Consider the following 25,228-nt stretch of genomic DNA (forward strand, 5'->3'; position numbering starts at 1 on the left):
TGTTGACGTAAGATACCATGGGGGTTTCCTCGGCGGTATATTCTTCTCATGGTCCGGTTACTTCGAGGCGACAGCCGTGCCAGGTGTAGATGGATGATTTGGTGCCGCGAAATGTATATGTATGATTGAGAGCGAGTTCTGTGCCGAAGATTTCTGCGGTGCCTGAAAGAACCTGTGGATAGATATATCGATTAGAACCATCGATGTTATTTCATCAAAGAAGATAATCATACCTTCACATCAATACTCGACCCTATGGCGACCTCGAAGCGCCATTCAGAGTTTGCTTGGAGCTCATGAATATTCGTATGTGAGACAGCTGCTGGCGCTGCAGCTCTCTGTAGACAATTAATAGATGATCATAGTTATAGACTTGAATGAAATAATTACTTACAGTAGGAGCCGCATGACCTAGCCCCGGTATCGACATAATCTACCTAATATCTAATAGTTACGTCGGAAAGTTGTGGAGCATGGAGTAAAGATTTTGGCTAGGGAAGCTTAAGATCACAGAGCTCTGGTTCAAAGATAAAAGATATGGGGATTCAAAGGTTCCCGTTGCAGGGGTTTCTCAGCCTTACAGTGGAACTAACCGGTATTAACGCGACGTGTTTCTCATGTGAAATTCATCACGATAACAGATTAGGATTGTTATACTCGAGTACATCACTTTACGTACGTATTATTTATTAAATCTAAACTTATAACCAGCAAATTACTAAAGACCAGAACGGAAGTCCCTTACTGAATGGGAATACTCAGCTTTATACTCGAGTACACAGCTTAGAATGCCCATATTTAGCCATCAAAGAACCATGTCACCGCCGACTTTATAACTAAGTATATATCTCACAGCTTCGAAGTCAAACTTCGGTAAATATTTCTAAAAGCGTTTATTTACATCAAAGAAAGATATCCGGACCGTCCCTTTCGCCACATATCACTGCAGATCAGCGCTCCATGACAGCATGTTAGATATCGGGGCTGCGGGCTTGGCTGAAGTAGACAACACATTCAAAGCCACCATCACGTCGTGTCATGGGGCTGAGATGTACAATCTCGGCAAACACAGCTAACCTTCTCATACCTTCACATGCGGACACAGATACAAGATGGCAGCGGAACCAAAAGTTGGAGATATATTTTGAACCACATCTAAACCGTAAAATGAGAAGGAAAAGCAAAATCAATGCATATGCTCCTTTGCATATGCAAACTTCTAAATGTCCATTTGCAGGGGGGTATCTTAATAAACAGCCATGCTCATGTGTAGATGTATGTCCTGTCCAAGCAACTCCGTAATTATGCCGTGCATATAATAAGCCCTTGACTCCTATAACTCCAGTGCGACAAGAGCGTTCCTGTAGCATGGTGTACTCGACGTGCCATTGGACACTACGACCATCGTGACTATCAAGATTCCGCCAGCTTTTCCAGGATTTCCCCTACCCTACGTACTCCTACAAGAGCGTTCTCATCCGGTCCCAGACCAGGAGTCCACTGCGCATGAGCAAAGTCTATGACCTTTAGAGCATATATCTTTGGAAAAGACCCCTCTTCAATGTCATCTTCGTCTTCATCTTCCTCCTCTTCAAAGGATGATTGGGTTTCTCCGGACGATGAGGAAGCATGTTCAATTGTTGTTGGAGGAGGGGTTCGGCTGGCTTCTTCCATTGCCGTGCGCAATGCTTTTCCATCACCCTCAAAAACAAACAGAAGACTGGCGGAGTACATTCTGCTCTCCTGACTTTCCAAAACATCTTGTATTCTTCTCAGATCCATAAGAAAAGCCTGCGATATTAACTGCCCTAACTCTTTGTCGATGCCAGCCGCTTCTGTGAAGATGAAATTCTTAAATGCCTCGTGAACATTGCCATTGTTTAACTCGAACCTGCCGTAGTCTTTATTATATATTCTATAACCATCCTCATCTATATCATCGCCCTTGGCATCCGGTCCCTGCCATACTCTCATACCTGCGATGCGAAACCCGAAGTCTTTGTGTGTGGTTTGTTCAGTAACTTTGTCGAATCTTTTCTTCTTCTCTTGATGCGCGTCGTCTGCCCATAATCGTACACCGAGTTTGACATCGAGGATATTAGGTTTTACAAATCCGTGCGATGCATTCATGAGAACCACGGCTTGATTGGTAACAATTCTCTTGCCATTTGTCCTGCCTGGGTAAGAAGCTTCAGGTATTGAATGCTGTGCGATCAACTCGGCCGCCTTCTCTTCAATCGCTTTGTTCTGATTCTCATCCAACTGTAAGGTTCCAAGAAATTCTGGCATAAAATCATAAAAGTCTTGGTGGTTTGCTATGGTGTCGTTGTAAAATGCGATCTCGGTATCGGTACAAGGTTTAATGAACAATTCCCCGTCGATATCAGAAAGAGTGCCGTCACTGCTTGAAAGTTAAAAAGTAAATCTAATAAATCGGGGTAAATCTGGCACCTACTGCCCTGCAACAGCATAATTGCAATCGATCAAATCGGCACAAATGGGAAGTGGTTTGGCCATTGTATTTTTTGATTGTCGCGAAGGATCAAGTAACTATCATTATCGTAAAGAAATGTATTAGAATATAGGTACCCAACAGAAGGTACACCCGGGGGCGATCGTCCTTCTATTTGACTTCCTTTGCTAGGAACAAAAGAAACCTCCTGCGAAGAGTAGGCTGAGTATTGTAAGAATGTTGGTAAGGGGGCGTTAGGGTGAGACGTTTTGTCGTGGCTTTCAATAATTATTAAGTTTCAATGTCTGTAAGGAGTGAAATGGACATTAATCAGATTTAACATTGGGCGCGCAAGATGATCCCAGGGTCACTCTCGCGCGGGAACTAACCTTGCCGAGCGGTAGAAAACACTGGAACCTTTCCTTATCAGGGAAGTATAGCGGGCCCCCTCATCAGCAGAGAAGTTCTTTTCAGACCCGTAATTGCACAAATGCACGCACGATACATGCTGATTCCGCAAGGTCATCGACACTGCCACCGCAATGTACCCTCATCATATCATGGAGTGCCTCGTTAATAACCTTCCAGACAGCCGGTGGAGAACGAATAAGGTTCAACTGCTCATATGCGAAGATGTGCCATCTTGCAGTAGTGTGAGAATGGCAATGGGCAGGACCAGAACCAGAACAAATCTTTGGCCAGAGGATATGTCGTAGGGGTGGACGAGGCATTCTTCATGGCGGACGGGTAGGGACCGATTTTGAGATATCAAGAGGATAGCAGAAGCCAATAAGGAAAAGGGAAAAGGGAAACCTGAATGAAATGATACTAACTCACCATCAGCATTTCCCCGCAATCAGGACCTTCAACAGTACCAAAAGGTACTCGGTGGTGGTATTTTGAGGTGATTTAATGCTTGTTTACTTGCTTGTTTGCGCGCTACAGAAGGTAGCAAATAAAAAATTAAAAAAATGGTTAACCAAATCAGAAAAGACTTGTTTGCACCTTCCATACCAAGCACACGCCGATGGTTTTCATTCTTTTATGCTTCAAGAGTCTCGATTCTCAGTCATCACACCCACATCATCAGCTGCTACATTCACACACACCACACAAACACACACCCACACACTCACCGTTTAATCAAAGTGATTCACTCTCTTCACCTTTGTATTAATTGTCTAGTATTACTAAATTCTCTGATTGCCAACCTAAGTTTCAAACAATTCCTCAGCACAGTCAAATCCATCAATGTTGCACTCCTTGTTCACTCCCCAATCCCCGCAATATTGACTCTCTTTACCTCTTTACTCCCTTCCTGAAAGCCTTCTTGAAGCCTTCTTGCTTATTTAATTCACCTTGGGACTATCAGCCCGGAATATCGCGTTCACTTTGACTGACTCATCACATTGGGCTTCGATCGACTTCTCAATTGTCTTTTCAAATCAACCTCGCAACTTTCTCCCCCCACTACAACCAAAAATATCAAGGTAGTGTACCCAAACTCTACCCTCCTGCACAGCCTTCTATACTGCTTTCCTCTTGTGTTACGGTCCGACCAACCAAAATCGCAATTGCACCTATACTTTCTCTCCACCAAGTGGTTCTTGTAAACTATTGGTTGCGATACTAATCCATCAATCTGGGTAGGTAGCTCAATATCATGACGCCCCACTCTGTAGGTCCCGAACCTGAAGAGTTATCTCGTGCCATCAGCGAGCTCGATTTGACCGCTTTAAGAGGTGTTGACGGTGCTTCGGACGAAACTGGGATTAAAGATGGGAAGCGTTATACAAGGGATCAGTTGTTGACTATCCGATCTAAATCAAACTCAAGCGAGGATCTGGGCATTTTTATCAACGTTCCAGAGATCGCAACCGGTATAAAGACACCACCAGCTCCCCCAAGGGTTCCACCTCCCACCCCAGACCACTTATCAGCTACGCCAGCTTCTGGCACTGGCACTCCTGTCGCTCGACTCCCTGTTACCCCCGAAGAGCCCGAGAGGAAGGAAGAAGGAGCAGTTAAAGAAGGCGCAGAAGCTGGTCTAAAAGTTACTGGAAGTGGAGACGGTGAGCCCAAGAAGAAGAAGAAGAAGAAGAAGAGTGGAGCAAATAAAAAGGCAGCTCCAACAGGATTTGAAGGTATGCAAGATCAGTCATGCATGGTACTAAATACATCACTAATGTGACATCATAGAATTTTATGCCGACCCGCCTCTCACCCCTAATGAATATGAAGAGGAACGTGATGTCTACCACGAGTAAGCACTTCCTTACCTCTCAGTCAACTTAGCTAACATGTTTTTAGAGGCCGGTCATTTGCCGAGTATGTCATCATTCCTGAGGCAAGTTGCATAGACTGACGACAGACAAAGGCGTATTCAGACCTGTATTCAGCGATACAGAGCACGGTAGGTCTTCACACATCTTGTCATGCGTAGAACAGTTGGCTAATAATTTAACTTCTACAGACGCAAGCTCGATAGCGTTCGTTCGAATATTCTTACAAAGTATTTTGCTTTAGGTGGAATCGAAGTCGGCACTAAAACTTTTAATGGTGGTCTTGATAAAGAAACTCTAGAGAACTCCACTGCAGCAGAGATTGCCGCCATTCAAGCTACCGACTTTGTTCGGTCTAGCAATTCCAAATACTACGACCCTTCAGATACTGAAAATTGGGTTGTGGATTGGGAAGGTGTTGTCAAGGGCTTCCTGTACGTTCGCAAAACCTAATCACATAGCCAAATATACTGACAGTGCCATAGTTCTTACAGAGCACCTAAAATAATGGGCGATGGAGAAGACGGGGTTAAGATGTATTGCGCAGTGCTTAGGAACTTCCTAAACTACGTCTTGGCTCATGAGGTATGTAAAGAATACACCAAAGATGTCATGGCCGCACGAAAGATATGTGACATAGCCGAGAGGGAATACCATTCAATCCGATATCTCCGGCAAATGTTTCCCGGCGATTTTAACGTAGCCGCCTCAACCCTTTTCGGGGAATACCACAAGCAGCATATGGAGATCAACGCTGCATGGGTTGATGTTGAAGATGGCTCGGAGCAATGGTGCACCAACGTACCCTTACTAAGCTTACCTGTTTGTCGATTTGTCTTTGGAGGGATTGTAGCCTTCCTTGGTAACAAGAGCCACTTTGAGAAAGCCAAGAAGGGTGATGCTCAGGTCGTGGACATCGAAAATAAATTTATTGAGGTGGTAGATGTCCATCTTGCTACGGCAAACATTGTTGCAGAATTCTCTCGTGTCAAAGACCCCCGAGGATTGGGTGCTCTAAAGCCAGTCGGCAAACTGCTGTGCAAGTCTTGGGAGGGTCCTGGCTATGATTATGAAGACAAGACGGATGATGGAAATGAAGTAGTCGATGATTCCGTTGAAGAGTTCTGGCTTGAGGATGAAATTTTACAACATTGCTATCCAGGCCTTAAGCTTGAAGTGGTTGTTCATGAGCTCAACATTGGTGTCAAATATTTCGATCAAGTCATCGATGTCTTTCCTTCTTTTCACCTTTATCTTCCTAATGAGAAGATGTTGGGTTGGAAAGAACCTGGTAAATTTTCGAACTTTCAAAGTCTCCAAGATTGTGCTAACCATTAACAGTTCCTAATGAGAGACCGCCACCAACCGAAGATGATCCTGATGCTGAGGAAATGGTCATGGATGCCATTGCGAAGGATGATGCTGATGAGTTTGATCGGCCATAGAATCCTGAGCTCAATCTTCATTGTGTTAGTGTTTGCTGCAAAGAATGATACTCTTCGCGGACTTCATTTAGTTTCATTATTTCTTTCTTCAACGGCGGAAGGATCTGATTATTTCACTTACAATTGAAAGGCTGTTATATTTGAAAAGCTCTTCGTATCAAAATATTGGTAAGGCGTATGGTAGTCTGCTTGAATTTATGGTTCATCGAGAGACGACCAAAAATGGTTACATGGACAGATACCATACCAGGGAGGAGTCAATTGGAGGAGAACGCAAGAGATTAAGATACCTAGAGTTGGCGATAAAAAAAAATTGGCGCATATTTGCATATCAGGATGGGAGGTAACTACCTCGTCCAGCCATCTGGCAAATTCTACATCTCATGTGTATGGAGCTGAAAACAAATGAAAAATTGACAATGTTAAATTGTTTCTGCAGGTGACTTTTGATGATCCAGTTCAATATTCTTATTATTTTCTAATTAATTAAAATAATTCATATAACGTGGTTTATCAGCGAGCGGGCCATATCACCGAGCGGGCCACTTTTACCTCAATTTATCATTTCAAACCCATATTATTTAACAACAATTAAATCAATTGATTGAAACTATCAAGAATCTAATAATCTAGGATCTATTATACTATTCTGACAAGTTCTTGAATTATGACCAGTCTTTCCATACTTATTACAACATCGACTAGTAGATGATTCCCTATTAAAATTTCCCCTATTTTGACACTCATCATGTTGAATCTGATTATCAATCTCTTATTGTGATAATATATCTTCAGCTTCTTGTCCAGTAAGTACTCCTCCATTACGTAGTTGAATTTTTTAGCACGTCGACGTTTACTTAATACCTCATTTGCTCTTCGAAGCATACGATTCTCAGTACTCAAAAGTGTAACTTCATGTGCTAATCTCTCTGTACCTTTAACTAAAGCTTGTACAGTCTCAAATATAGGTGTAGGAGAGCTTGATTGATGACGAATTATTCGAGCTTTTACTAGAGTTGATTGTAAGAGAGCTTCAATTGGATTATAAGGGGTTTGAGAGATCCAGGAGTTGATAAGTTCCAAAGAGGTAGATAAAGGGGTAGAAGTACGAATCCTAATATCTAGTTTTGAAAGTATAGATTGAGGATCGAATGGTATTAGACCTGCTCCTCGAAAACCAGCTTTCATATTCTGAATAGTAAATGATTGTAAATATGCAGCTTTGAAGGTTATAAATAATTCAATCTTGATAATATAATTAATATGAACTTTGATAAATCCTTCAATTTGACAATTATATAAACGTTTGAGTATGCCAAAACACCCAATATCGAGTGGTTGAATTAAATGACTTGAATATAGTGGTAATTTGAGGCATATAATATCATTTGATTTGCAATATGATTGAAAAGGTATTGATTCATAGCTTTCGTACCCATCCAATACTAGCATTCGATATTTGCCCTTTCTTTGACGAATAGTATGTTTATCGAAATGCTTTAATCATTCTAACCCTATCTCATTATTTATCCATTCATTAGAAGTAGATTTAATAACCCAATCCACAGGAAAATCGGTTTCGGTATACCAATTGGAAAGATGAACTTGTCCTTGAACTATCAGAAATAGAGGTATAGTTTCACCCTCTCCATTACCACATATAATTACCATAGCCCACTCTCGATTGCCTGGTTGTATTGCCTTGCTTCTGCCACTTCGTTCAGCACTAGTTACAACCATTCCAGGGCATATTATACTTATCATAAAGCCTGTTTCGTCGAAGTTGTAGAAATCGCAATCCTGAATCCTATATTTCGCCTGCATATTCGATACCAATCGAAACCACTCTTCAATAAGCTCTGGATCTTCGCAAAGAGCTCTTTGAAAGTCATAGACACGATTAAAACACGTCTTTAATTCTGAACGTCGTTTTACAAAGCGATGAGCCCAGAGCTTTCCAACCTTCTTCGCACCCCGTGTTTCGAGCATATAATTCGCCATATCTTCCACACTATTTAATTTAAGGGCAAATCCTCTATCATCCATATCAATAATGTATTGAATAAGCACCTCCTCTTCTAATTCAGTCAAATTATAACTTTTTGGTCGACTTTCAGCTATATTACTACAACCTTGAATTCTGTCGAATAATGTAGATCGAGGCACACTATAGTAATTAGCAGCCTTTCGAATCGTCAATCTTTTGTTCAATTCGATAGCCTCAATGGCCAGGACTATTCGTGCTTCTTTTGAATGAATTTCCATTAATAACTATTGAATAAACGCGTATTGAAGTGAGAGAGTAAAGGATATTGAAAAAGTGTCCGACCCACTGATATGTCCGACCCACTGATAAACCACGTTATCTTTAATTTTGTACAACGTTTTACAAATCAATAAGCCCAAAGCTTTCCAACTCTCTTTGCATCTCTTGATTCGAGAATATAATTCGCTATATTTTCTACATCATTTAATTTAGATGCAAATCCTCTTTCATCCATATCAATAATATACTGAATAAGCACCTCTTCTTCTTTTTCAATCAAATTAAGATTATTTGCTCGAGTTTCCATTCTGTGAATTCGATTGCCTATTCTATCTCATAATATAGTTCGAGGGACTTTGTAGATTTTCGCAGTCTTTCCAACTGTAAGATTTTTTGATTTTTGAATAGCTTCAATAGCTAAGATTATTCTGGCCTCTTTTGATTGTATTTCCATAATAATTCGTTGAAATATCGCGTCTTGAAATTGAATGATAAAAGATATTGAAAAAGTGGCGACTCGCTGATAAACCACGTTAGTCATATTCCTAAAACTAAATAAATATATATGTATATGGATGAGTATGTCTATAGCCCTCTAGCTCTAAAACCTCTAGAAAACTAATCTTTCTCTTTCTTTTTTAATTATAATATAATCCATAAACAGCGGTTCCTCTCTTAAATAAAGCTGATTATTTTTTCTTATGGGAATCTAGAGTTTGCTTGATTTTGTGGTAGTTCTTGATTCTTGATTCTTGATTCTTGTTTGGGGATTATGTCTAGAAGTTTATAGGTGGATTGATAGATGGATAGGGGGATATAAAAGTGTTTTCGAAGGGGATATTTTGCTTTTTTGTATGTAGGGGGGAAGGGGGAGGGATGGTGCGGGTTTGAGGTTGACGGGTAGATTTCGTTGATGAATGAATGGATGGGTATAAAGGAGTTTTTGGAGAAGGAATTTTGGTAGGGAATTTGGATTTGAAGTTTGAGGTTAAGGATGAGAGGTTGAGGGATTTTTATTGATGGATGGGGTTGATAGGGCTGAGTGGGAGTAAGAGAGAGGGAGAGAGGGAAGTTCAATTTTTGTAGGATCTTTTGATTTTATTTGGGTGTAGGATTCATGAGGATGGGGGGAAGGGATGGGAAGATTAGCGAGAAAGGAGTGCAAGGAGTAGAAAGGAAAGGATGGGATGGAATGAAGGAAATGGAGAATTGGATTAAGATTGTGATATTAGAAGGCTGATGGGATTATTCTGTATAAAATAGGATAGGATATGAAATGATAAATTCAGAAAGTAATAGAATAGATGCTTGGATGAGTCGAATTGAATCAAACGTATACTGATGAGTCAGAAGAATGATAGGATAGGATTGTGTTGAAAAGATTTGAGATTTAAGATTTGGTCTTTGGAGGATGAGGAAAGATATTGAAATTCTTGAGTACGGAGTGTGTATTATACTGTGATATTAATTGAGAATTTATTTATTTATTTATCCATCTAGTCTGTCGAGATCAAGAAATAAATATTTACTAGATAATCTTAGCCTATATTACTTGTATATTTCTCAAATCCTGCAGCAATATGTAGTTATGAAGTAAGAAGTTATCTAGTAATTATTACCTGTAACATAATCTTACAAGGGACAAAAACACAGTCTTAATAAGATATAAAACATAAACATAAATAAATGAATGTGTAATATTGTTTTGTATATAGGGTTGATTATTCTAATGAGGGAAATCAGATATCAGATATGTAATACCATAAATAATAAGTTAAGTCCTTCTCAGGGGATTTACCATGGCACCACCTAGGACCTCCGAGAGTTTAACATCTCCCTTCTCATGGCTTTTGCAAAATCGTGTGTAAATATAGAGAAAATGAGTGACAAGAATCAGATATTTCAAGAGTTTTCGTAACAAGTGTCCAACAATCCAAACAAAGGTGACACTTATTTCTGACCATCTCCAATAATTCAGGGAAACATCCACATATGTGAATTTTCAAGGTAAGTGAACAGATGAGCACTCATTTGCTTCACAAACCACCAATCTCAACTAGTACTTTGTATGAATTGACCATCCCACCGCCAAAACTCTCGCAACAATGAGGAGGAATCCTGCCAATGCATAGGAGAGTCCGGCAAAAACGATCAACCAGGTATAATCGTTTCCACTGGCTGTGAGAATTTGTCCAGCAATAGGCAATCCAGTCAAAGTGCCAAACGCGACTACCATCCAGCATGTCGAGTAATAACGACCATAGTGTTTGGTCTTACACATTTGTCCAACGCATACTGGACTCAGACTAAGGTTACTACCACTGACAAATCCGAAAGTGATGGCGAAAACGACGGCCATGGCTGTGGAATCGCTGGCTGGTAACCAAAGTGCTAAACATGTTATCACACAGAGAGCCACCGAGAGAATAAGTGTATTCACACGACCAATAAGGTCGGCTGCCCAACCTGCTCCGAATCGACCAACGAATGAACCAGCATTGAGGATGGAAACAATGTAAAAGCCAAAGGATGTTGATTGACCTTTTGAGATAACATAAGGTGTGATATATGTCAGAGGGACAAAAATTCCCCACTCGAGGAGGAAGATTGCTATGGTGAGGAATAAGAAGGGTGGGTCCCTAAAAGCATTGAAATCTGGAAGAATGCTACCTATGCTAGGAAGTGCCTTTCTAGGAAGACGACTTTGCACGAGCAGATTTGCGAATATGAGAAGGAAGACGAGAATGAATCCTAGGATTCGAGTTGCCCACGCAAAACCTATCGTTGGAAAAAGGCGTTGTAACATAAGAGGGAATATAATTCCACCAATACTTCCAGCCGTCATTGCAATACCGGTGGCGTTACCTCTCTTGACGAGAAAGTAATGGCCTATAGCAGCGATACATGGAGTATTTACCAAGCATCCACCAATACCATTGAGGAGACTATACACCACAAAGAAGTGCCAATATTCTGGGACAATTAATAAGTAAACATAGGTTTATGGTGTCGGTGTGACTTACGAGTACATAATCCAAGTAACATCATGGATAAAACCAATAAGATGCTTCCACTAAAGATCAAAGCTCTTGGACCATATGCATCAAAGATAGGACCAATTGGTGCACCACAAAAGAAGGTCAAAAAGAGTGACAATCCAAAAAGCCATCCGATCTGACCAGAATCATATTCCTTTAATTGATGAGTACTGAAATACTCTAGTAAAATACCACTGCAGTTGAGAATTCCGAAGACGGAAAATGAGCCACAGAATGATCCCACAACCACAGACCAACCCTTCAAACCCCCTTCTGGAAAATCATCTTTGTCATCGTCGTCAATTGAAGCTCCATCAGATGGCTGATCGGAGTCATTTTGTGCAATCCCCGTCTCAAGGTTGTTATTAAAGTCGATTGTGCTTAGCTTGTGGTTGTCGAGAGTTTCCGAATTATGTAAATTCAAGTTTACCCCGGATTTTTCCAAATTTTCGATTCGAGACCGATCGTTTGCAGTAGATGCAGTGACGTCGCGGTTTTTTAAGCAGCTTTCCTCTGCATAGTTGTTCCCAACCGCTTGCATGTGCCACACCCTCTGGTGAAATTTGATAAGAGTAAGGATTTAATAAGCAAAGTGATTAATGTGAAGAAAGATCTCACTCAATATGTGTCGTTGAGAATATGAAGAGCAGTAGAAAAGTTCAAGAAGTGGGGGAAACACTTTAGACTTTGCAAGCTTTCTTGTAAGCTTTCCTACTTCGAGAATGGGCCACTTCCGAAGCCGGGGTGGGGTGGAAAGCAATTTAGCCTGTTGTTAGGTAGGTATATTCATCGATGCACGTGACATGACGGAAATGTTTAAAAACACGGCAAGGGATATATCTTATATATAGACTTGAAGGCGCATTGGAGACATGGAAGCGAAGTGGGATAGGAATCAATGTAAACAGTGGTAGTTGTTTCCGTTATGGTGAGAGGGGAAATGGAAGTGAGGATCCTTTGACCCCGATATTGTTTGGACCTCTCAATAACCATACTTAGCCCAATCACACCATGATGAATAAATCCTCTCGAGGAGTTGGAACCGTGTATTAGACAGAGTATAGAGAACTGGAATGGACGACAAAACGTGACTCTAGCTCCGATGAATTCGGGAAACATCCACGTGATGATCGCTCAGACATGGAGTAAGAAAACTTGTATTTTTATCGAAAAATTGCAGAGGAACGAGTCATACACACTTGTATTGACGGAAGAATATGATGCGCAATCACAGGTTCCAGGACTAGCACACTACAAGTTTTTCATCTTATAGAAGGCGCTCTAAAACCTAGGCATCTTTGACATCAAAAGTTTGATGTGATTGTTCGTGGCCACGATGATATATCAATATAAAGCGTGTCAAAGTTTCGGGTAATCCTACACTGTATGTCGGATGCCTTTAGACATCACTTATATCAATTATATCATGGTAGTTGAAAGAGGAAGTGATGTGTAGATTGAATCGAAGTGATTCTGTTGATGATTCTGCCCCATGTTACCGCCTTTCTGATTAAGCTGGTAGCAAGGGCCAAGCATGGACATTTTTTAATCTTATATTTATAATACTTCAGATCCATATGCAAGATGCTGACCGGGAAAACCATGGAGTGCGAAGAGATGATATAGCTCCCCAGAGTCAACACACACTTGAGAGAAGATCATTTATCATTTCCTTCTTCTCGGTGGAAGAATCGACAAAGTTGATTGGAGATTTTCAATCTATCAATCCACTTTCGTAATTCATCCAATCATATATCCACAACCTTATTCTTTAATGGGAACGTGTGCATTGAATCTACACGGTACTCCGTGAGACTGTTTAAGAAATATTTGTGAGCGGATTTGAATGGGCCTATCACATAGATGAGTTATGGGAGATCCGTACCTAGTTGCATTTATTAATAGCTAGCCAACGTACTCCGTACAGATTAAGAAATAAAGGGCAATAATGATAAATTTTAGATGTATAATACTAGAATCACTTATATTACTTAATAATAGTCAATTCAACGATAGATGAAAATGTAACTTGATATCTTTAGAAATAAACATTAATATAATCAATTAAACTTTTTATAATTATATAGGATTTCCGCTTTGAGAAGAATTATTTTTATTTTTATTTTAAAAAGTATTTAAAACTTGGTATATTTTATATTCCTGATAAATCTGATTTATTATTTTAATAACTAAAGATATGTAAAAGTTGAATAAATTTTATAGTATTTATCTTTCTCTATAAACCTGATGTAGTTCTATCACGTTCAAAAATTATAATAGCACAGAAGTGTATATAATAGTGCACTGAGATGTATCATCCATCCGACCATAACCGGAATGGATGATTGGCATTTCCGTCAAATGTGTTACTAACGCTGAGCAGCATCCACAAATATTCAATGCATACCGGTGCGGAGTACTTGTGCTGTCAGGAAGTATGAAATTCGAGGTTAGAGAAAATTAGGTCATTCTCCTGTGGATTACTTAATTATCTCGTGGTATGAGCACGGAGTTTCGGAACTGGCTGTCGTATACTTTTTGGCTGCATGAGTACCAAAATAGCTGGCATGGATAACGTAGTGAACTTATCTCCTTGCAAGGTTGTAGCTCCAGTACGTGCGTATGCTGTTACCAGTGTTAAAGAATTGAAGGTTTGTAAGAGAGTTTGAAAGCGGGGAATGCTTAGAAATGTTTCTCTCGGGGATGGAATCATGCCAAAAAGTTCCATTATAAAAACTCACATTCATCCTCCCAACTAGATGTCAAGATATACAGAATATTAAACACTTCTCGTCTCTTCTCAATTGAACCTGCATCCTCGTACATATCATTTCCAAACTATTAAAATGGCTTTCGGTTTACCCCCTCCCCCAAAGACTGCTCTTGGCCGGTATAGAATGCTGGCACCCACAGCAGCGGTTAGAGTGAGCCCTATATGCTTGGGAGCAGGAAACTTCGGAAACGCATGTAAGTAGACTTGGTGATGACTCCGTCTGATAGTTACGCAACTAAGACTTTCTAGGGAAGGATTTCATGGGAGCTTGTGATCAAAAACAAAGCGAGGAGATACTGGATTACTTCTATTCGGTTGGAGGAAACTTCATTGATACAGCCAACCATTATCAGAACGGAGAGTCCGAGCAATGGATCGGTGAATGGGCTGAAAAGCGTGGAATTCGAGACCAGCTTGTCATCGCCACAAAGTTCACGAGTTTTTTCAAAACTACAGATAGTGACAAGGAGATTTTCATCAATAATGGCGGAAATGGAACGAAGTCTCTCCATGTCTCCGTCGAAGCAAGTTTGAAGAAGTTGAGAACATCGTACATTGATTTACTCTATATTCACTGGTGGGACTTTACTTGTTCAATCCCAGAGCTCATGCAGTCATTGAACACACTGGTATTATCCGGAAAGGTTCTATACCTTGGGGTTTCAGATACGCCAGCATGGATTGTTTCAAAATGCAATCAATATGCCCGTGATCATGGTTTCCGTCCATTTTCCGTTTATCAAGGACGCTGGTCGGCCGAGCATCGCGATTTTGAGCGTGACATTATCGACATGGCTGCTGAAGAAGGAATGGGATTGGCTCCTTGGGGCGCATTGGGGAGTGGCCACTTCAAAACCGAAGAGCAACGCAAGTCTGATGAAGGTCGAAAGATGGGTGAAGCTTCAGAAGCGGCCTTAAAGATATCGAAAGTCCTGGAAAAGATTGCCGACGAGAAGAAGACAGGCATTACCAGTGTTGCTCTAGCATATGTGATGAAAAAGGCCAATTTTGTTTGTCCAATCGTCGGGGGAAGAAAGGTAGAGCATTTAAAGGGAAATATCGAAGCTTTGTCACTGGAGTTGAGTGATGATGACGTTAAACAGATTGAAGAGACAAACGAATTTGATATCGGATTCCCTCACAATATGTTGTCAGGAGGACCAAACAAGGTGCGGGGCCCAGGTGATGTATGGTTATCGGCATTGGGTGGAATTACAGATCATGTTCAACCATATAAGCCTGTTTCAGCAAATGAGTAGTAAATTCAGGGATGAAGGAGGACGGACTCTGGAGATAGAGGGAGAAGGAAAGAGGAAAGAGGAAAGAGGAAAGAGGGATGGGGATGGGGATGGGGATGGAGAAAGAGGGAGGACAATGAGTAAGAACGATTCAAATTGAAAACCGAGCGATGCATTCATTACATTACATGACATGACATTACATTACATGCTTTGTTTGATGTGATATTGATAAATGGAATGATGAAATGACACTAGCCATTGATCCTGCTATATTTTTAGCTATTGATGACTTCATCAACATCCCAGCGGCTAGATTTGATGGATCCTCATTGTCATTGTCAGTGTCAGTGTCATTATCATGTTGAGTCGTCGTTTGTCGTAAGTCACGTGACCTACAGTTGTGATGGACCCTTACTATCTTGGATAAGATACGGTGTACGGTATCCTAGACATTTGGCCACATACGGTAAGTGGAGTCGGAGTACGGTCGGTCACTCGGTGTCTAGTAGGGATCATCATCCCCTACCCCAGACTTTCACAATAATAATTTCCCAAGGCTGAGAGAATAATTTGTCTATTAATGCATCGACAACATTGAAATGTTCTAAATTATTCAACAGTTCAATGACAAAAATCCTTTATACGAAAGAGATTCTTCGTAGAATTTTTCGCATATATTCCAATAAATTCATTCTCCCATAATTTCAAGATCGATTAGGAATATTTTAATACAATCTAACAACTTCAGCCTTGAGGTTGAAATAGGAGACTCGATTCAATACGACACGCGACTTGATCTAATAACAAAACCCGTCTTCAGAATATTACGCCACTAAGGAATCGAATAATAACTTACCACGGCTTGGCATGGATCAAATTTTCAAAATCAAAGATGCCGTTGTCAATTACCTTTCCCCCGTTGCGAAACGTCGTAGGACAATGGGACCTCAAACTCCAGGTCACAGCGCAGTTGATGACGAACATCAATTTCTCTCCGAACCACAAGACAATAAAAGGGCCCTGAGCTTTGCATATGATCGCATGAACCAGCATTATATGCCTCAAGAAGACAGAGCGACCCCCTCCAGGAATCCCCTCAAACGTTCCCGCGAAGACGATGGGGCCGATGGACCCATATTTTCTGGAGATGAGGTCTCACCAAAGCAATCTTCTTCGCGGAATGTCACTGATAGCGATGACGGATCGATAAATCCAGATTATATGGACGAAGATGAAGATGAAGAAGAGGAAGAGGAAGAGGAAGAGGAAGAGGAAGAGATTTCTGCCGAACAAAAAGTAAATGAATATCTTGCAAGACAGGCCGCGGAGTTAGCTAGGGCGAAAGAGACAGTGGAAAGAGCTCGAGCAGATGGCGAATGGTCTCCTGAAGAAATCTTCTTATTGGAAAGAATTCAATACATGGGACACGAAGGACTTTTGCCGCACTGGGCGAAGGAACGGAATTTTCGAACGGTTCCTGAGGCCATGTTTTGTCCTGATGATAATGCCCTCCTAGGCGAGAGTAGTAAATGTGAGTGTCTCTAGATTCCTGATTTTCTTCAACTAATCATTGTACAGCCATTCAAATGTTAGAATTCCTCAATCATTACCTTGGTCGTCGTGTGCATGATAGATACTATGGTAAAAATGGCCCACCTGAAGCGCAAATGCGGCAATGGATTGGTAAATACGTTGAGTGGACTGAAAGGGATGGAGGTTACCATAAGAAAAAGTTTATTCCGGTTCTCTGTCTTGTTGAAGGTCGATGGCATGCACCGGCGGCGGAAACAACTAAACGCCTGCAAGATCAAATGAGCTTCCATGCTGAATCATGGCGTCGATCACTATTACGCCCGTCACCAATTGTTAATGAATTAGGCGAGACGGAAATATACTTTCGACGCCCTCCTCTCATTTATGGAATTCTTTACATACAGGCGAAAGCATTATTCGTTACGCTGGACTCTTCGGACCCACAAGCAAAAATTAGAGACATTCACATTTGTGATTTCTTAGACTCGAGCAAACATTTTTGGCATGCTATATCTATTGCTATTGTAGCTAAGATTGCCCAGAGGTATATGATGTCGATAATTGACACTTTGGAAGACGATGACCCTCCTGAACCCGATTCGTGCAGCGAGAATGAATTAGAATCCAAACGTGAACGGGAAAAGAGATTGCAGAGGGAGGCAAGGAAGTTGGAGAAGGAGAAAGAGCGACAGCGTCAAGAGGAGTTATTAAGGCTTGAGCAGCAAATGGAGGGTGTTAAGATGGAAGAAGATGATGACCATGTTATGGAGTCTATTGAGGAGTATGAAAAAGTCGACGTAATTGAAGGGGAAGAGGAAGAGCAAGAAGAATTTGAAGATGATCGACCATCAATGTCGGAATATGATGAGGAGGAAGAAGTCGAGGTTGAGGTTGAAGAGGGCGAAGATGACCGGAGTGCTGATGGAGAATTAGAGAGTAACGAGGAAATCGAGGATGCAGAAGAAGACGGTGAAGATGAAGATGAGGAAGAGAACGAAAGCAACCTCAGCAATGATAACGAGGGCGGAAGTGAGGACGGAGATGTTGAATTCGGCCATCATCATGGAACTAGACAACCCCCCAAGTCAACAAGCCCTGACGAATTATCGCATCTCTAAGCCCTATTTGAAAAGTACATGCATACATACCACTTTGTATGAGAATTTTGTGTACTAAATTTCATTTCACTTCTCCTTGGATCATTTACAAGTATCAACACACACGAACCCATGTTAGTATACGATCGATTCAATCAAAGCGTATTGGAAATACACTTGAGTAAGCTGGCTTTGAAGAGATCACCTTGGGGGCATCTTCCAGATAATGCCCTATAATATTGGCACATTGGGAATATGCGAGGAATTTCACCAGGCAAAGCCATTTGGTAAATGGAGACACCATCATGAATTTGTATTTTTTAATGCCCTTCTCTAACTGTTTTCTTTTCGAGAAATACCCCCTTTTTACTTTAGTGCGATAATGAAATTAGAACATCTAATATTAATTGTACAAATAAGTTTTGTAAATAATGTCGAGTGGAATTTCTGATGGTTCGCTAATTAAATACACCTTTTCACCCATGAGTCTTTCAAGCAAGCTTCATAAATATTCTGTCAATTCTTCAATTTTTCATGCCGTGCTATTCAAAGCATAATTCGCGAGAGCATACCCTGCCATCTTTCCACCCCAGCAACCCGGAAACCTTTTGATAGTATTCATCGTGAAATATATTTTCACCTCCCCATACATCAGGCACAATATGTCATTCTTCCGCCATCCATTGACATCAAGACTCATAATCCCAACCCGATCCCCTGATTCCCCTTTTTCCCCTCCAAAATCCCCCCCTTCCCCCCCCCCCCCCCCCAACTTCCAAATTCCCCCCTCCCCCTCCTAGACACCTCTAATGATCCTCCCTCGCCCTCTCCTCCATAGCCAAAACCCCCTGTTCTAATTCCCTCACCCGTTGACCCACTCTCCGTTGAATCTCCTCGCCATATTCCCCCGCAATAGCCGTCCCATACATTTCCTTCAACTTTTGGAGTTCTTCTGCTGCGGCTGCGCGATCATCGGCTGCGTAGACGGAATTTTTGCTTGTTTCTTCGCTGGCTATCTAGAGGGGTGCGTGTTAGTTTAACTCTGTTTTGTTTATTTTGTAAAGTAGCAGATAGGAAAGGTAAATCGAGAAAAAATATATAGAACAATAGAACAAACCTCAAATTCATCCCTCGCAACAGAATACTGCTCGGTTAAATCTTCGATAATCGCATCAGCAGGTGTTGCTGTCGCGTATCTTCTCCTTTCTGGTCTGCTGGCACGTATATTCCATGCTGTGTTTCGCGTCGATATCCTCTGGATAAGTGGTATCCCTACGCAAACTGCTCTCCCCGCATCTGTATCAATATTCCTAGCTAATATAGTGTTTGCGCCGCGGGTGTTAAAATTGCATTTCCCTGGTGCGGAAATCTTCTTGATTTGCTGGATGATGGGTCGGTATTTTTGTGGTTGGATTCGGAGGGCCGTCATGGTTAATTGGAGGGAATGGGGTTGTGCTGTTGTGTTTTTGGGGGGGGGGGTTGTGTAGAGTATGAGTGTACAATTGAGGTTAGATTTCATCAATGAATGGTAATGGTGCTCGGGCCGGACCTAAATGACGTTGCTTTGGCATGTACCTACCCCTGGAGTTTTAGCGGCTGCCGCCACATTTTCCCTTGCCTACCTCGTCTTTCTAGCGAGCTAGCTCTTGTTGGATCCGAACAGGGGAGATTCTTATTCCTTTCGATTCCTCACTTATTTTTATTTTATTTTATGATAATGATGAAGTGATTAAGTATTGAGCTATTAATCGAAAGGCACTTGAATCATCTCATATATCTGCATGTTCACGCATATACTATACAATACCTGCCAACGAAGATTAGTGACATACACCATGAATTATAACATTCGGGGCCCATGCTGGTTGGGTAAACAGAAGTGGATGGTGAGCTGTAAGGTGGTAGAGAGACTATATTGGTCGGTAGAATAAACTTATATAGAGATTATATTGATTAGCAGAATAGAATTGAAATAATAGTTGATTATATATTGAATTGATAACCGAATATGTACTAAATAATCGATTGTAAGTTGGCATAGAAATTATTTTAGATATGAAAATGAAAGCTGGGGTAGTGATAATGGTACTATAGCGATTGAAGAATGGAAGCTATACTGGATAGGAGAATGAAAAGGATACTGAATGGATATATAGGTCTATTCGATGGGCAAAGCGAATGTAGATGTAGGTGTAAGTTGGTATACAAACCACGCTAGATAGCAGACTGGAAGCCGAGTCGGTGACACCACACTGGTTAGTAAAATAGAAGCTATACTGGATGAAAGAATGCAATGTTGACTGGGAGGGTTAGTAGAAGGTAGTAGACTGGATGAGAGAGTCGAAGGCACACTGACAAGAGAACGGAGTGTACACTGGATGGGCAAACAAGAAGCTATACTGGACGGCAGAATGAAAGACATATCGGACAGGGTAATGTATCCCCGAATGATTGCTGGCACTACACTAGATGGTAGAACGGAAGGTAGACTGTTTGGTATAATGGAATGCGGGATGGAAACATTTGGTTCGCTGGTTGGTAGAATGTAGAATGGAGGCGGGACAGACATATTGGGTGCGTGGGTCGGTTGAATGGAAATTGGGACAATGACCACTGCTACAATGGAAAATAATGTTGGTGGAGTAGTACCTGGTAAATGGAAAGGCGGTACAGTGACCACAGGTATGTCGCGAGCTATCGATGGTGCAGCGACACCGGGCGCAACCATAGGTACGGTAGGAAAACTGTTAGCCAAGTCCGCTGGTACAAAAGGATCTTTCTTAACCGTAGTGGTCGTTGGTATACCAGAACATGGGACGGAGATAAATGATAGATAGCAGTGGCAGTTGATGCAAGTCCAGTTGCCGCAGTGAGGGTATTGAAAGCACAGCTTCAAGTTCAATGGGGCTACCAAGAGTAAGAACTTCATATATTCACTGGCGTAGAGCAACCTAACCGCACGGAGAGTATTGGGTTAAACTACCGCTGAGTGATGACATCTTGCAGTACTTACTGCGTAATACAAGAAGAATCAATGGATAAAATTCCAGCGCTAGGACTGCTCACTAGTAGTTAGGTTGTGTAGATTCTTATTTTACATGCTGAGTTTACCTTGTGGGTCAGACTTCAAAAGGTGAGTGAGTGGTCGTATCCTAGTCGCCGAAACGAGGAATCCGTATGAAAATAAACTTATTCAAGCACCGAAGTTTGTTGATATCGAAAAGATTATTTGAGATTATAGTACAATTACTTAAACTATTGTACCGTTTAGAATTCAAATCTTGAAAATGCCCTCCCCCCTAAAAATGTATGAATTGTCTGCTACCTACTTGGAGCGGATGGGTGGTTGATCTTTCAACCAATACATGCTATTAACAACCACATCGTCACGATCAACATCCAAAGTACCTCTTTTCGATCCACCTTTCCTCAAAGTCCTGAATGATTGTGCATACCACAATCCTAACCTTTGGAAAAACTTTCGTAAGTCGATTCAATCCCATTTTTCCTGAAGTGTAAGTCACAAACACAATCTTCTCCTGTGGTACTCCATGATCCACAAGAATTTGAACTGACATAAGTGCGGCTCCCCCACTTGACAGTTGTGGATCAAGTAACAGAACACTGTCGTGTTTGTCAATATTGTCTGGCAAACTCAAAAAATGCAATTCTGGTTCACCGGTTCGAATATTCGATTGAATCAACAGTCTTCCAGTTTTGCAGTCCGGAATGACCCGCTTCAAGCCGGTTTCCAAAGCTCCTCCCGCACGAAGGACAACAACAGCACTAACTTCGCCAGTAGCAATTAAACCTTGGTACTTGTTACCCATTGGAGTCTCAACGGTTTTTTCTGTAAAGAATATATTGTTCATAGCACTATAGTTTGTTAGAAATAATACACTAGAATCAACCCTAGAAGAGTCAAGCACACGATGACCTACTGTTCAACGAGTAAAGTAGCAATTCGATCGAAATAGAAAACAAATTCTTCGGCCGGAGTGGCTACATCTTGAATAATGGTATTCATCCCCTTGAACTGGGGTGTTTGCTCCAAAAGAAGAACTGATTCGGATAGAGGCTCATCCTCAGCACCCAAACCCAGTTTCTTTAAGGCCATAATGTGTGCTATTGATTTTTCTTTTAATGTCCTCTGGATGTATTGTACCACCATGTCTATCAGAAATTAATAGAGCGCAAGATTGCGTGTATAGCACTGGAACTTACTAATGGCAACTCGATTTTCTACACCTCGTGGTACAATGATATCTGTTCAAAGGATTAGGCCTGTGGTGAAACATCATGGAACCATACAGAGGTAAAGCTCATCTTGTGGTAAATTAGTTGAGAAGTCTTACCCGCGATTTCTCCTTGAGGTTCTACGTATCGTTGAAAATTTGGCTTCACGAAACCAAACCATTGCTTGATGACCCCCTCAATATCTCTACCTCGTTCGGCGACATCTCTAAGAACTATTAAATTTGAATTAGTTGACCTATCGTTAATCATGCAGCGCTTATGTTATGTGCCATTCGAAAATGCCACCGGTATCCAGAAAAATGGAAAAAGAGCCATACTTCTCCTAGACAAACAAGTATCTCCATCTGCCTGACAGAATATCTGGAAAAAGTTAGTGTCCAAGATTGGATTCCTTCCTAAAGTCGAGAAAAAGGGTACCTTCATATCCAATAACTCCAGGACTCGAGGGTCGTATAATGCGAATATGCCCTCCAATATAAGTACGTGCGGTGAATAAATTGACGTGGTCTCCTTCTCTCGGGCATGCTTTGCGAACGAATAAATAGGTATTTCTGCTCTTTTGCTAAAAAACAATGTCAATAAGATGAAAAGGAACCCGCTGGATGATATACATCGGACCTTGGGTCTTCTTTTCATTTATTAGAAATTGTCCGAAAAGACTTACCCTGCTTTTAGGTCTCTCAATATGTCCACCAGAACATCGAAATCTATCGCATCCGGAGAATCAAAATCGTACTCATTCAAAAATGCTTTCCTTGATCCCTCCTCGTCTAAAGACTTGTAAAATGAATCCTATTTCATATTCATTAATAGGTCAAATAGTATAGGCGCAAGTAGAAAAGATGAATTACCATGCTGAGAATGCAAACCCATGGCAGATTCATCTGAGAAATAATGGCATGTGACAAAGTAGATTTTCCTGATCCAGAACTTCCAGCTATGCCTATGATACTAACTCCAGCCCACGGCGGGGAGTAGTGAGCCTGTTCTTTCACGGAAACAGCCATTGTGAAAGATGGAAAATAAATGCTGGATGGTTAAGGTTATGTTGTTTTAAGCTATGATTTCTGCAAACTTCAAATATTCATAATGAGGGGCCAAAGAATATATATAAAAACATTAGAGTACGGCAGTAAGATATACAGCAACAATTTATTCTCCACCGCGGTACGTATCCTCGCTTGGAGGGGTACCGTCTTCTTGTCGTCTTTTTCATGTGTCACGTGATGTGAAAATTATTGAGGCTCTTCGAAGCTAAGCCCATCAAAGTTTAGACTCTGCAGTAAGCTTCTTGGTTACTTTTTAACTTGAAATCTCAGTTCAACATTGCCTTTTCTCTTCTTTTTTACAATAACAACTTTTTTCTTTCAGCCATTTATCTTTTCTTCATTCACATCCACAGAACTTTATAATAGTTGTACGGTGCTGGACACTTTCGAGATCAACTACAATTTATTTTCATTTATTAATAGAGACGAGACAACACTTTCAATAATGGTACGTACAGAAGAATGGATATCCGAAGTCTATCGATAGCTTCCAGTTACTGACTCCAGCTATAGGCTTCTTCAACAGCTACCGCAACACCTTCACGACTTAATACCTTCGAGCGACCACCCTTACGAACCGACTTTGAAAAGCGTGTTGATGATGTAAAACCAATGAAGAGGTATGAATCCATTTCTCATTTCCTACCCTGGTGCTTCATTCAAGCTCCATCCTTGGCAATCTTTATATGATGACTATCATCAACTGGGAATCTCTCCTAAAAATTACGCATGCGGAGAACAAAATTAGTTGTTAACTGATATACTGCCACTCTTATCAATTTGGCTATCGCCCAATCCGACACGACTCGATAGAGATCCAAGCTAATCTTCTATTCATCAATAGTGACATCAATGCTCTGATTTTAGATTATCTCACAACCGAAGGTTACCCATCTGCCGCCGCAAGATTCTCTAAAGAAGCAAATCTTAATCCACAACAAGAAGAAGAGTCTGTCAAAGCTCGCCAAGCTATTCAACATTCCATTCATTTGGGAAGTATACAAGATGCTATAGAGGCACTGAATGAACTAGAACCTCAGGTTAGTCCTATATCTGTTTACTTCTATCTACTTTCTTGCGATGATTATACAAGTTTCATGCACCACTCATATAGCCTTCGGGTCGTTGATGAGACACAATACCATACTTCAGTCCTCAGTATGAGCAACTCTACAACCAACCATCATCCTTGTTCATTATACGTCCATAGAATGATCGCTAAGTTTATGAACAGGTTCTCGAAAACGACCCAGCTCTCCATTTCTCGCTTTTACGATTACAACTAGTTGAGCTCATACGGAGTTGTAACACAACTCCAGGCAGTGACATCACTCCCGCCCTGAACTTTGCGACTACTCAACTTGCGCCTCGAGCGCCAGCTAATCCAGAATTCTTGGAAGATCTTGAAAGGACAATGGCTTTGCTAATTTTTCCCTCGGATAACCTGGAGCCACAATTAGCTGCTCTACTACATCCTGATCTTAGAAGGTCTGTTGCAGATAAAGTGAACAAAGCTATACTGCAATCTCAAAATAAACGTCGAGACGCAGCCATTAGAGACCTCGTTCATCTACGTGCCTGGGCTGAGAATAGTGCACGAGATGGGAAAAAAGCGATACCAGATTCCATCGGACTGGGTCTAGATGGGGATAATGATGACCGTGTTGATGGTGACGATGATAATATACATGGGGATGGATCCCACGCCCACGAAGCAATGATGATGACATGAATGGGATATAGGATTGGTTATATTTGGCGTTTGGGTTCCCACCAGTTTTATTATACCCTTTTC

The 25,228-nt window shown here is 41.2% G+C and overlaps 11 protein-coding genes across 11 annotated transcripts in view; 5 read left to right on the forward strand and 6 right to left on the reverse strand.

Annotated features, from left to right (window-relative positions):
- The window catches only part of SS1G_08371 (hypothetical protein), a gene marked incomplete at both ends in the record, with an annotated part of 3,766 nt that extends 1,249 nt beyond the window's left edge, over nt 1-2,517 (reverse strand). Inside the window, 5 exons of the mRNA XM_001590581.1 lie at nt 62-172; nt 234-338; nt 854-883; nt 1,459-2,401; nt 2,456-2,517. Of these exons, the coding sequence (XP_001590631.1) occupies nt 62-172; nt 234-338; nt 854-883; nt 1,459-2,401; nt 2,456-2,517 (1,251 nt within the window). The remainder of the gene's footprint in view (nt 1-61; nt 173-233; nt 339-853; nt 884-1,458; nt 2,402-2,455) is intronic.
- Nucleotides 2,518-2,922: 405 nt separating this feature from the next.
- Nucleotides 2,923-3,183, reverse strand: SS1G_08372 (predicted protein; the record flags this gene model as incomplete). Its single annotated transcript, XM_001590582.1, has 1 exon — nt 2,923-3,183. One exon carries the CDS (start codon nt 3,181-3,183, stop codon nt 2,923-2,925), a length of 261 nt encoding a protein of 86 aa, XP_001590632.1.
- Nucleotides 3,184-4,115: 932 nt separating this feature from the next.
- SS1G_08373 (hypothetical protein) lies at nt 4,116-6,179 on the forward strand (the record flags this gene model as incomplete). Its single annotated transcript, XM_001590583.1, has 5 exons — nt 4,116-4,596; nt 4,652-4,715; nt 4,926-5,168; nt 5,229-6,025; nt 6,076-6,179. The coding sequence occupies 5 exons, from the start codon at nt 4,116-4,118 to the stop codon at nt 6,177-6,179; spliced, it is 1,689 nt and encodes a 562-aa protein (XP_001590633.1).
- A 1,503-nt stretch (nt 6,180-7,682) lies between these two features.
- Nucleotides 7,683-8,752, reverse strand: SS1G_08374 (hypothetical protein; the record flags this gene model as incomplete). The annotated part of the gene is made up of 2 exons (XM_001590584.1): nt 7,683-8,346; nt 8,694-8,752. The coding sequence occupies 2 exons, from the start codon at nt 8,750-8,752 to the stop codon at nt 7,683-7,685; spliced, it is 723 nt and encodes a 240-aa protein (XP_001590634.1).
- A 1,749-nt stretch (nt 8,753-10,501) lies between these two features.
- SS1G_08375 (hypothetical protein) lies at nt 10,502-12,024 on the reverse strand (the record flags this gene model as incomplete). Its single annotated transcript, XM_001590585.1, has 2 exons — nt 10,502-11,418; nt 11,469-12,024. The coding sequence occupies 2 exons, from the start codon at nt 12,022-12,024 to the stop codon at nt 10,502-10,504; spliced, it is 1,473 nt and encodes a 490-aa protein (XP_001590635.1).
- Nucleotides 12,025-14,329: 2,305 nt separating this feature from the next.
- Nucleotides 14,330-15,515, forward strand: SS1G_08376 (hypothetical protein; the record flags this gene model as incomplete). The annotated part of the gene is made up of 2 exons (XM_001590586.1): nt 14,330-14,450; nt 14,506-15,515. The coding sequence occupies 2 exons, from the start codon at nt 14,330-14,332 to the stop codon at nt 15,513-15,515; spliced, it is 1,131 nt and encodes a 376-aa protein (XP_001590636.1).
- Nucleotides 15,516-15,855: 340 nt separating this feature from the next.
- SS1G_08377 (predicted protein) lies at nt 15,856-18,148 on the forward strand (the record flags this gene model as incomplete). Its single annotated transcript, XM_001590587.1, has 4 exons — nt 15,856-15,875; nt 15,926-15,963; nt 16,318-17,028; nt 17,076-18,148. 4 exons carry the CDS (start codon nt 15,856-15,858, stop codon nt 18,146-18,148), a joined length of 1,842 nt encoding a protein of 613 aa, XP_001590637.1.
- Nucleotides 18,149-18,933: 785 nt separating this feature from the next.
- On the reverse strand, nt 18,934-19,556 carry SS1G_08378 (predicted protein; the record flags this gene model as incomplete). Its single annotated transcript, XM_001590588.1, has 2 exons — nt 18,934-19,143; nt 19,245-19,556. The coding sequence occupies 2 exons, from the start codon at nt 19,554-19,556 to the stop codon at nt 18,934-18,936; spliced, it is 522 nt and encodes a 173-aa protein (XP_001590638.1).
- A 1,177-nt stretch (nt 19,557-20,733) lies between these two features.
- Nucleotides 20,734-21,047, forward strand: SS1G_08379 (predicted protein; the record flags this gene model as incomplete). Its single annotated transcript, XM_001590589.1, has 2 exons — nt 20,734-20,809; nt 20,965-21,047. The coding sequence occupies 2 exons, from the start codon at nt 20,734-20,736 to the stop codon at nt 21,045-21,047; spliced, it is 159 nt and encodes a 52-aa protein (XP_001590639.1).
- Nucleotides 21,048-21,452: 405 nt separating this feature from the next.
- Nucleotides 21,453-23,391, reverse strand: SS1G_08380 (hypothetical protein; the record flags this gene model as incomplete). Its single annotated transcript, XM_001590590.1, has 7 exons — nt 21,453-21,495; nt 21,536-22,003; nt 22,069-22,300; nt 22,352-22,393; nt 22,483-22,589; nt 23,049-23,176; nt 23,341-23,391. 7 exons carry the CDS (start codon nt 23,389-23,391, stop codon nt 21,453-21,455), a joined length of 1,071 nt encoding a protein of 356 aa, XP_001590640.1.
- Nucleotides 23,392-23,878: 487 nt separating this feature from the next.
- On the forward strand, nt 23,879-25,165 carry SS1G_08381 (hypothetical protein; the record flags this gene model as incomplete). The annotated part of the gene is made up of 5 exons (XM_001590591.1): nt 23,879-23,881; nt 23,947-24,053; nt 24,278-24,473; nt 24,668-24,737; nt 24,939-25,165. 5 exons carry the CDS (start codon nt 23,879-23,881, stop codon nt 25,163-25,165), a joined length of 603 nt encoding a protein of 200 aa, XP_001590641.1.
- Nucleotides 25,166-25,228: the final 63 nt, after the last annotated feature.

The sequence above is a fragment of the Sclerotinia sclerotiorum genome, genomic scaffold (genome assembly GCF_000146945.2).
Source record: "Sclerotinia sclerotiorum 1980 UF-70 scaffold_11 genomic scaffold, whole genome shotgun sequence".
NCBI lineage: Eukaryota > Fungi > Ascomycota > Leotiomycetes > Helotiales > Sclerotiniaceae > Sclerotinia > Sclerotinia sclerotiorum.